Raw genomic sequence first — 11649 nt, forward strand, 5'->3', positions numbered from 1 at the left:
GTTGTGATGTTCAGATGTACCGATCCTGTGCAGGTGTTGTTACACGTGGTCCACCACTGCGAGGATGATCAGCTGTCTGACCTGTCTCCTTTTAGCGCTGTCTTAGGCGTCTCACAGTACGGACATTGCAATTTATTGCCCTGGCCACCTCTGCAGTCCTCATGCCTCCTTGCAGCATGCCTAAGGCAAGTTCACACAGATGAGCAGGGCATCTTTCTTTTGGTATTTTTCAGTCAGTAGAAAGGCCTATTTAGTGTCCTAAGTTTTCATAACTGTGACCTTAATTGCCTACCGTCTGTAAGCTGTTAGTGTCTTAAGGACCGTTCCACAGTTGCATATTCATTAATTGTTTATGGTTCAATGAACACGCACGGGAAACAGTGTTTAAACCCTTTACAATGAAGATCTGTTTAGTTATTTGGATTTTTACAAGTCATCTTTGAAACCCAGGGTCCTGACAAAGGGACTTTCTTTTTTTGCTGAGTTTATATATATCAAAACAAAAAGGATTACATGCCAAGGTTATGGCATACTATTTGCCTTGCGGCAAGGTTGGGGAAAATTTGGGAACAAAAGGGTTAAGAGTTCATGGAAAACATGGTCAACAATGTTTTGTTAATAAAAGGAGATTTTACAGAAATTCTGTTACCAACATTTGCATCTGCCCAGTTCTTCCAGTAAATGTTGTTTTGTAAAATATTCAGTGTAAATTGTTCAAAGTAGTCATTGTGCTTAGAGTTATGGTTTGTTAAACTTTAAAAGGCAATGGTTTTTGAATGGCATACATTAAGTGAAAAATCTGAGTCTCCTAGAAATTCTGTCATCGTGGAATTGCCCTGCTTCTATTAAGAAATTAGTATAGTCCTATCTATTTTCTTTTGAAAATCTTAACGTCATACACGATTATGTTTAGTTAATGGTTTGACAGGCCTTATATTATTTGTGGTATGACAACTAAATGTTTGATAACGTTTCACTTTGTACGGGCCAGTGATTGACATGAAGCTTTTTCAGCGACATATTGGGTACTGGCGCAGTAGCTTGCTGTCGATGTTCAAGGTCAGTAGTTGTCTACCGCTATGTAATATTTATTTGAGTTGTTTAGGGAGGTGCACCAGGGGTTTCATTAACCTCCGTTTCTTACCGGACTGGGAATAAGATTGGGATCCTTGTGATGTGATTTACTTAATTTGTTCGTACTAGTTGCATGCGAAAACTTGCTAGCAAAATGTATGACAGATTGGGAACATTGCCTCACTAGCTAAAACAACGGCAACGTTAGCTATAGACAGCTAGACCCGAATTGGATTTGTTTGACAACTTTGATAATAGCTAACGTTACCTTTAAGCCCTTTTTAAAGTAGCTGACTTGTAAGAAACTTAACTAGCTAACTAACGTAACCTTGAATAGCGTTGGTTATAAAACTAACGTTAGCTAGCCAGATTGCGTTTGCATTGTGCTAGCAGCTAACATTAGCAGACAGCAACTTGAACCTTCAGCGTTGTTGCACAATGTTAGCTACAGAATGTGTCATCTTAAATGACCTATGTTACGCTTTTTTTTTTCGTTTCTTCTTTGTATTGCAGTTGTTTTCAAACCTCACCTCGGGGACCACCAGACAAGTCACAATTATATTGTAGCCCCGAAGTAACGTTAGCACACCTGATTCCCTTAAGTTAATTAAGGTTATGATTAATTGGCAACTCGAATCAGGTGTGCTAGCACTGGAAATTCACGAGCTGCGGGAGATCCCAGAGGAGCGGTTTGAGAACCACTGCTGCAGAGAAGAGTGAGGACAAATTGAGTGAGCAAATTTCTTTGCACTGTACTCATGTCAAAATAGGCTTCTTCTTTTGAGCCTTGTTTAGTGGAGCAATGGAAATTATTATTTTGTCTCGTCTCTGTTTTCTAGAATGTTCAGGAGTCCACAGATTCTGGCCTTGACATGCCCTGTCAGGACCCACAGACCCCTGCAGCTGTCTGGCAGAGACCCCAACGTTCTTGCCCTACCTGAGCACGCCTGTCAGAGGTGGCCTGGACCCAAAACAGGGAGAAGTCTCTGTCAGGGGGATGGAGGGGAGGAGGCAGTATCCCTCTCTTCAGCCATTTCTTCACAACTTGTTAGCAGAGGCATCTCCTGTTGTGGGAGTTGTCTCCTAAATGCTGCACCTCAACACCCCTTACAAAAAGCCACCCCTCCCAACCGTCCTCAATTGTCTCAGGACTCTAGCTTTGTTTCTTTGAACCGTACACCACGACTGCCGGTGCTTGTAGCATGTGACCCTTGGAAAACCACTTTATTGGAACATTTGGGCAATTCTAAAGTCTCTGAATGTTTTAGTGACCTCAAGTGCCTTCTACAAAGGAGGCAAACTGACAATGGTAGCCAATGTTTATCTGCTGAGGAGAAGGTGAACGTCACATTCAGTGTTAAAAGTAATAGTTACAGTCCTGGTCAAAGTGGCAAGGGCATTCTTCACAGACTGCTTGCGTCCACACCCAAACTGTGGACGGTGGATCCCCAGAGCAGCCTTTCACTCCAGAGCCGCGGCCTGCACCAGGCAACTGCCTCCTGCCCAGTGGGTGCTCTGAGGGAGTGCCTTTCATTGGTGAACGAGGCGCGTTGCCGTCAGAGCCTGAGGCCTAACGTGGCTCTTTATGAGAAGGACATCTGGGGGAAGAGGGGGTCCAGTGAGGCCCAGGGGAAGTGGGCATCTGTGCTGGTCTCTCTTTGCTCTGTGGAGGGAGAGCCCGCCTTCCTCTTCACCCTCAGATCCACAGCACTGAAGGGCAGACACAAGGGTGATGTCAGGTAACCACAGACTCCTGAACCATTCCCACTGCTTTGGGGTATTTAATGTTTGACATATGTCATTTGACAGAACTCAATTACTCTGAAATTGACAACTTTTATTAGTGTGGTTTGACAATATTGTCATGTAAATGAATGTATGAAGTAATACATAAGGCTGGAAATTGACAGTGTTGTGTGAATGTCCAGTTTTGCAGGGGGCAAGCGTGACCCCTCGGACAAGGACGTTGTGGACACCGCCCTGCGAGAAGCTGGTGAGGAACTGGGCGTCACTGTGGCAACAAACCAAGTTTGGGGCGTGCTGAAACCACTCAGGGATATGGTGAGGACCTTAACCCTACCCATAATCCTCCATGATCCCTAACCCTTTCTGTGTGATGCACTGACCGTTAGTAGCTCCCCTCTGCTCTATACCATTTGAGATGGGGTAGTATTCTTTCAGTGAAACATTTCTTAATGTCTTCACTATGTAAATTGTTTATCTGCTGCTTTTTCTAATCATGGCACATTTTCTCCCAGTCTGGAATGATGATAGCCCCTGTACTGGCCAACCTCGGCCCCCTGGAGGCGCTGTCGTTCAAGCCAAATCCTGCTGAGGTACAGTTACAATCACTCTTTTTTTCAAATGTTACAATCACTCTTTTTTTTCCCCCTTTGGGCTGAAATAACACTTACTGCCTAATGTGGATTAAGAATTACATGTACCTTTGTCTCTCAGGTAGAAGAGATCTTCACCCTGTCGGTCTCCCACGTATGCAGCCCACAGAATCGGGGATACACCAACTTCCGTACCGGTGAGCGATATGGATACACCTTGCCTGTGATCCGCAACGGGAAGCACCGCGTGTGGGGACTCACTGCCGTGGCCCTCGAACACACGCTCAAACTCATCATGCCACCATGACAACCAATCATGCCATCCATCAATACTGTTTTTTTTTTTTGTAAAGTATTTGTGATTATAGAATAATTGATTATTTGTTTCATATGTGAAATCAATCATTGGGGGTTATAGATCAATTGATTCTTATAGTCAATGTATCCCTTATAACCAACGGTACATGTCAGAAGTGATATATTGAATATATCAGATATCAGGTAAGGTGATGTAAGGAACAATCGCCTTCTATTTCAAAGCCACTGGATTGTAATATCACTGTATTTTATAATACTGACATAATAACCTGCAGTACTCCCTAGAAAGGTCAAATCTTGACAGTTCAGTCATTCATTAACCTTATGAAAGCAACTCACAATGTTTCGGGTGTGTCAGAAAATGTTTTCTGATTATCCTTTTTTTAAATGTTATTTCCATACGCTTCTGGACAAGATCAATCATTATTTTATGACATGCAGACATAAATAAATATATTGCAACAAATGTGCATTTGATGTACAACATACAGGTATTGTCTCTGGTTGTTGAAAAGGAAAACATAATTCAGTCAAATTCATTATACAGAAAATGCATGGTCCAATCACACACATTTGCAAAACATCAAGCTACAGTATGTCAAATTCCATAATGCTTTTGTTAATATGTACATTTATTTTCTATTCCCACGTAAACTCCAACCAGTTCTGTTCCATACATCTGTATTATGCTGTACAAAGCTAGCACCATATTGAGTCGGCAGAGTGCAACATTGTGATTCTTTATTACATGTCTCTGAGGTTCCTTGAAAAGATTGGAGCTTTGATGGTATTCTTAAGAGTTCTTCTAGTCAGTCCTGTGTTGGATTCCTCTCATTACTATGGTTGTACTGTAGCACATTCAGGGGGGCAAGTGCTAAGCTACAGAGGCATCAGGGACTGGAGCACTCCATAGGGTCTTGGGAGTCAGGCAGCAGGTGGCAGTTGAAGGGCCAACTGAAGGTGAATACGTCCAGGGCCTGACCACACTGCTGCTCTGCCCAGGAGCACACTGACCGGCAGGGCTGCAGCACCCCACCCTGAGGGCTGCAGTGGGGCATAAACATCCCACACACCAGCCGGCGCAGAGGCTGGAAACACGCCAGTTCCATCAGCACCTAGTAATAACCACAAACCACAGAGGAGAGTGGCTGTACGGTATCTAGTTCCATCAGAATCAAACACTTAAGGGAGGTCCTGCACATCCCATTTATGGTATTCTTCAGTGTGTAGTTGATTTATTGTGGTAGAAACAAGTGTAATGGCTGGGATGGGGTGAATGGTATCAAACACATGAAAACCATGTGTTTGATACCATTCCATTACGGACATTATTATGAGTCGTCCTCCCCTCAGCAGCCTCTACCACTATGCACTTATATTATGTTACAAATAATGTTCAAGTTAACTGAAAACCCATTAAATACAATATCAATTTAATGTGAAATTGCTATTGTTCGGTGTGGTTGTGTGTTGACAGGCCAGGTGTGCGGTCTCACCATGTACTGGCGGAGCAGCGTGGCTGCCTCTCTCTGGTCAGCAATGGACAGCCAGATGTTAGGGAAGGAAGTGAGGTTGTAGCTCAGGCCCTGGCACATTTTCACCTCGATGGGCTCACAGGACGAGCCTGGGGGAGAGGCATGGAGAGACGGATCCAGAAAAGGCTACTAGTCTGTCATAATGGAGTCATTCTACTGAAGGCTTAGCAGTTGTGTTACAAATATACAAATAAACTCAGCAAAAAAAGAAACGTCCTCTCACTGTCGACTGTGTTTATTTTCAGCAAACTTAACATGTGTAAATATTTGTATGAACATAAGATTCAACAACAGACATAAACTGAACAAGTTTTACAGACATGTGACTAAAAAATGGGATAATGTGTCCCTGAACAAAGGGTGGTCAAAATCAAAAGTAACAGTCAGTATCTGGTGTGGCCACCAGCTGCAATAAGTACTGCAGTGCATCTCCTCATGGACTGCACCAGATTTGCCAGTTCTTACTGTGAGATGTTACCCCACTCTTCCACCAAGGGACCTATAAGTTCCCGAACATTTCTGGGGGGAATGGCTCTATCCCTCACCCTCCGAACCAACAGGTCCCAGACATGCTCAATGGGATTGAGATCCGGGCTCTTTGCTGGCTATGGCAGAACACTGACATTCCTGTCTTGCAGGAAATCATGCACAGAACGAGTAGTATGGCTGGTGGCATTGTCATGCTGGAGGGTCATGTCAGGATGAGCCTGCAGGAAGGGTACCACATGAGGGAGGAGGATGTCTTCCCTGTTACGCTGTTGTTGAGATTGCCAGCAATGACAATACGCTCAGTCTGATGATGCTGTGACACAACGCCCCAGACCATGACGGACCCTCCAAATCGATCCTGCTCCAGAGTACAGGCCTCGGTGTAACGCTCATTCCTTTGACGATAAACGCGAATCCGACCATCACCTCTGGTGAGACAAAACCATGACTTGTCAGTGAAGAGCACTTTTTGCCAGTCCTGTCTGGTCCAGCAACGGTGGGTTTGTGCCCATAGGCGACGTTGTTGCCAGTGATGTCGGGTGAGGACCTGCCTTACAACAGGCCTACAAGCCCTCAGTCCAGCCTATTGCGGACAGTCTGAGCACTGATGGAGGGATTGTGCGTTCCTGGTATAACTCGGCAGTTGTTGTTGCCATTGTGTACCTGTCCCGCAGGTGTGATGTTTGGATGTACAGATCCTGTGCAGGTGTTGTTACACGTGGTCTGCCACTGCGAAGACGATCAGCTGTCCGTCTTGTCTCCCTGTAAAGCTGTCTTAGGCGTCTCATAGTACGGACATTGCGATTTTTGCCCTAGCCACCTCTGCAGTCCTCATGCCTCCTTGCAGCATGCCTAAGGCACGTTCACGCAGATGAGCTTGGACCCTGGGCATCTTTCTTTTGGTGTTTTTCAGTCAGTAGAAAGGCCTCTTTAGTGTCCTAAGCTTTCATAACTGTGACCTTAATTGCCTACCGTCTGTAAGCTGTTAGTGTCTTAACGACCGTTCCACAGTTGCATATTCATTAATTGTTTATGGTTCAATGAACAAGCATGGGAAACAGTGTTTAAACCCTTTACAATGAGGATCTATGAAGTTATTTGGATTTTTACTATTATCTTTGAAAGACAGGGTCCTGAAAAAGGGACGTTTCTGTTTTTGAGTTTATATGATGTGTGTGTTGTGTATTGATGGCTCACTGAAAGGGGGATAGGTTGAGTTGTCACAGTCGTGCTCATCTGTCCCATCTACACAGTCAGTCCAGCCATCACACAGCCACTCCTGGTGCAGGCACTCCCCACTGCTGCAGGCAAACTGTGGAGGACTGCATGTTCCTGTCACAAACAAGGAAACGGGTGATCCACTCCTCATATTTCCAGCGCAAATCCCTTAAACCACTGTTAGATGTTTTAATAAATTGGCTTATATTCTACGTTAGAAGAGATACAGGGATACCGATCTGGGTCGTGTTCAGTAAGAAGGAAACGTTTTGAAACAGAGTGAAACGGGGAGGTACTACCTGAATGGAACCTTGTTTATTGTTGCTAAACTTTTTGCTACAGTCTTTCCTACTGAACATTACTCTTCTGTGTATGGGGGGGGGACTCACTCTCGGAAAGGGAGATGGCCTGGTAGGAAGCGCTGAAGCCACTGTCTGCTACACCCTCGTCAGCCACAAACACCACAGTTATCTGGGGCCCAGAGGAGGTCAGCTCAGGAGGCAGGCTAGTGCCACAATACCTGGGACAGGATAGAGAAGGAACGCTAGAGCTGGCTGTGGTACAGTAACAGTAGTACTGTGTTACAGGCTGTGGCACAGTAGGGTACAATTAGCCTGGTTCCAGATCTGTTTTTGACCATCTTCTGTTTTGCAACCATAGGAGTCCCCACCACAGGCTACTACAGTACACCTTCTTATCAATTAAGAGTGCTGTTACTGTTTTGAATGTTTTATGGTACACATATAGTGTCATATAGTGTCATACTTGCTTGATTTCTATGCTTGATTTCAGAAAATGTCATTTGACTGGATGCACTTGCTTTGAACATTCCCCTTTCAACCCTTCTGAGCTAATTTATAGGTAGTGTATGAAAGAACACATTGTGAAGCTGACATAACAGATTTTACCGTCCGAGTACTCTGCCGGTCCTGCTGTCAGCACTGTCATGCACCTCCACATAGTCAAACTCGCACACGTCCTGGGTCTCCAGACTGAAGTTGAGGAAACTCAGCCTGATCACATGACCCTCCTCAACAGAGATCCGCCATGTGCACAACTGACGGAGAAATAAGAGTAAATTAAACATCATTTACCATGGTAGGATTTCATGAAGTTTATTCTGGGTATATAGCTGGGTATGACAATTAGATGTGATGCATGTTGGTGATTTTGGTGATTTGCTAGATCAGGTGTAGGTAGGTACAGTACCTGTTGATGAGGGTAAGGTTTTGGGTGGTTTGGAGTTGCTAGGTAGCCGTAGGGTCCAGTCTTTTGGCCCCCACACTCTGTTCAACAACATAGCAAAAAACGAGGATAATTTGTTTTGCATAGGATAAGCAAACAATTGCCCTTTTACTATAATTGATTACCAGGCTTCCTCACGACTTTGTCCACGTGATGAACGAGACTTAGACGAATGACAGTGCGAGTATACAATTTTACACATCAGCCTTATTTTGCTTGTAGCTGCTGTGTGTATGCAGGTAAGTCACTCTGACGCTGAGTGTGTACTGTGCTGCACACCCTGTTCTTACCTTTGTGCTTGTGGCTGCAGTTGGCCTCATCAGAGAGGTCATGACAGTGGGGCTGACCGTCACACACTGACACAGGCAGGATGCAGCGCCCGTGGTCACACATAAACTCCTCCCTGGAGCAGCTCTCTGAGAACAGACACACAGACACACACACACACACACACACACCACACACACACACACACACACACACACACACACACACACACACACCACACACACACACCACACCACACCACACACACACACACACACCACACCACACACACACACACACACACACACACACACACACACACACACACACACACACACACACACACACACACACACACACACACACACACACACACACACGTTGCTGATGTTATGTGTTAATGTACTGTGAACATATATGTTTCCTGAGGCAAAGATCAGTTCAGTGTACCTGTTGATTCTACCTCTGACCCAGTACTCACTCTGTTCAGGTGTGATGGCGTGGTACTGGGCGGTGAAGCCTCTGCCTCCGATGCTCCCGTCAGAACGAAAGGTCACCCACACAGTGCTGCTGTTGGTGTTTACAGTAGGGGGTGCCACGTTGCCACAGAACCTAGGGTGGAGAGAAACGTTCACGTTGAAAATGTCTGCCCCCAAAAGGCAACCATAATGTATCGTTGTTCTTCACCTAAAATCCCTGAACAGCAGAACTGCAAAACAAAACGTCTGGGGCATAAAGTAGAAATAGTTGCTATCTATACAGAACTTGTATGCCACCTAGCTGCCACAGTGTGACATGAAGAGGATGCTTTTTCAAGAGGCTGCCATGCACTAGGTTCAGAAGCATGTAAAACGTGTCCATAGTCACTATATGTTACATCCCCTTCAGTATAGGTTCATCTGATCCTAGATCTGTGATTAGAGGCATCTTCTACCTCGAAACAGGTTTAGACACAGTGCATTTGACCCACCTGGTGACAACAGAAGGTTGCTCCATCTCCTCCTGAAGCTCCAGCCAGTCAAAGAGGCAGGGGGACGGTCCTTCTATGGTCAGAGAGGACACATGGATCTGGACCAGGGATGGGGGGCGCGCCCGTATCACCCAGACACAGAGAGAGTCTGGGGGATACGACCCAGGGTGGTTGGGGGAGCTAAAGCTACCCTCTGAGTCTGTCAATACACCCCCACATCCTGAGACAGACAGACAGACAGTGAGAAAAGTACAGGGTAGTGTATCACAGTATTATTACTGTGTTGTACGTACACTATTTGTAGGTAAGTACGCATCTGTAAGGTACAATCATTGGAATATAATTACTTAGTCTTTTTCTATGGATACAACTGTAGTAGATAAATACCCACTCGTTTCAGGGGTAGGGTATCTGGCTGGCTGTGGGGCCACTATACTGTCCCTCTGACTGTGGTTGGTGGGGGTTGTGGGTAGACCACGAGGCAGTCCATCTCCAGTCAACAAGTCCAGGGGATTGGTCGACACCACTTCCCCATCCACACTCTGCCCCTTTAGTTCTGTGGTGTGAAGAACCCAGTGAGAGAGTAAGAGGACATTAGTGAATGACACAAGTTTGTGATGTTCATAGGTACTGTTCTGCTATTCCATGCTCAAGGAACCATATAGTGTATGAATTGGCAATGTTAGTTTTAAATAAGGACATTGTGTCCATAATTATGTAGGTGTCTATGACGTTAATATTTTTTAAAATTAGGGTTCTTCCTGCTTTGTTTGAGAGATGAGTGAAATGTATGTACACCATGCTCTGTCATCAGTTCCTTTTGAGGATCAGAGGTCCCACTGTTCCACCCATAGAATTACATTGATTTCCAGTATCTGTGTGGTCCCACTCCTCCCACTGTCCTCATCCCCATCCCATCCCTCACGTGTGAAGATGAGCACCAGTGCCAGGACCAGCGCTGCTACCAGGAGCACAGCAGCAGCAGAGACCGCCAGGGCCCCCCAGCTAGACCACAAACCTCGCAGACGCATCACACACACACTGAACACACCTCGGCCTGGGACACATACACACGTACGCACGCACGCACGCACACACACACACACACACACACACACACACACACACACACACACACACACACACACACACACACACACACACACACACACACACACACACACACACACACACACACACACACACACGCACACACACACACACACACACACACACACACACACACACACACACACACACACACACAGGGAGGAAGATGGGAGGAAGGACATGGGTGGTTGAGGAAACTTGAAGTTGTTGTATCATTTCTGTCCCTCAGAGAATTCTTGTTTCCACTTTCCTATTGTGGAAGACAACAACTAGGTCAAATTGAATAGGTCTTGGCATCTGGAAACAACCAATCCTATTGCATATCCAACTCCGGTGTTATATGATGTTGTGGAACGGGGTAACTAGGTTGTCAGACTCACTGTTTGCTGCTTGGTTCTTTACTGGTTCTGGGGACATGACAGTACTGGCAGGACTGAATCCTTCCACTTTCTCCTCACGCTCACCCTCGAGCTCAAACGCGGGGTTGCAGAAAACGTTCTGGGAAAAGAAAAGACAATTGGTATAACATGGAACACCAAGTAACTTCCCACCATGAAATACAAGGTTGACATAAAAATTGAACCAGAATTCCAGGCCCACACAAGCTGTCGCTGTCCTCACTTTGTAAATGTCAGAGGATTCTGAGTAAACAGATACTTCGGTGAGGTCTGTCATCTTCGGTTCAGTTTCAGTCTTCCAGGGAAACATTGAAAATCCACATCCTAATACCCACTCGACCCACAATGTAGTCTTGTGTTGTTGTTAAGAGCACAGCAACAACAGGTGTGTTGGAATGTGAAAGGCGAAAAGGTAATGTTTCAGCAGGAAATCTCAATGTGACAGATAAAAGAGGCCTGTATCTTTCCAGAGTGATTGATTCATCATTTTGTTACGAACGCCCCCAAAATATATTTATATATCTATATAAATCCACAATGTAAAAAAATCCCACAAGAACAAAATATTTAGTCCACCAATTTGAGGTTTAAAATCCAGTGAAAGTCCGGTGTTTATAGTTCGGTTCTCCTTTCATCACTTTATTAAGTCATGGCGTGTCTGTGTGTGTGAGGTAGGTAGATGTGCAGTC

General features: G+C 45.2%; 2 protein-coding genes across 5 annotated transcripts; one reads left to right on the forward strand and one right to left on the reverse strand.

Moving 5' to 3' along the window:
- The first annotated feature begins 796 nt into the window (after positions 1 to 796).
- On the forward strand, positions 797 to 4214 carry LOC118397271 (uncharacterized). Of its 4 annotated transcripts, XM_035791872.2 has the most exons (6): positions 797 to 1059; positions 1588 to 1790; positions 1914 to 2813; positions 3003 to 3135; positions 3333 to 3410; positions 3532 to 4214. In XM_035791872.2, exons 2-6 carry the CDS (start codon positions 1690 to 1692, stop codon positions 3715 to 3717), a joined length of 1398 nt encoding a protein of 465 aa, XP_035647765.1. In that variant the 5' UTR covers positions 797 to 1059; positions 1588 to 1689; the 3' UTR covers positions 3718 to 4214. The 4 variants fall into 4 exon arrangements, with proteins under 4 accessions (XP_035647765.1, XP_035647767.1, XP_052323371.1 ...); XM_035791874.2 differs by lacking the exon at positions 1588 to 1790 and having other exon boundaries at positions 799 to 1059; XM_052467411.1 differs by lacking the exons at positions 797 to 1059; positions 1588 to 1790 and adding an exon at positions 1081 to 1176.
- Positions 4215 to 4362: 148 nt separating this feature from the next.
- Positions 4363 to 11237, reverse strand: LOC118396828 (membrane frizzled-related protein-like). Its single transcript, XM_052468754.1, has 12 exons — positions 11184 to 11237; positions 10943 to 11060; positions 10378 to 10509; positions 9844 to 10008; positions 9453 to 9672; positions 8964 to 9094; positions 8506 to 8631; positions 8180 to 8256; positions 7879 to 8027; positions 7360 to 7490; positions 6950 to 7084; positions 4363 to 5352 (listed from the first exon to the last, which is right to left on the reverse strand). Exons 1-12 carry the CDS (start codon positions 11235 to 11237, stop codon positions 5162 to 5164), a joined length of 1629 nt encoding a protein of 542 aa, XP_052324714.1. The 3' UTR covers positions 4363 to 5161.
- Between the last annotated feature and the right edge of the window lie 412 nt (positions 11238 to 11649).

Source organism: Oncorhynchus keta, chromosome 18 (assembly GCF_023373465.1).
Source record: "Oncorhynchus keta strain PuntledgeMale-10-30-2019 chromosome 18, Oket_V2, whole genome shotgun sequence".
Classification (NCBI taxonomy): domain Eukaryota; kingdom Metazoa; phylum Chordata; class Actinopteri; order Salmoniformes; family Salmonidae; genus Oncorhynchus; species Oncorhynchus keta.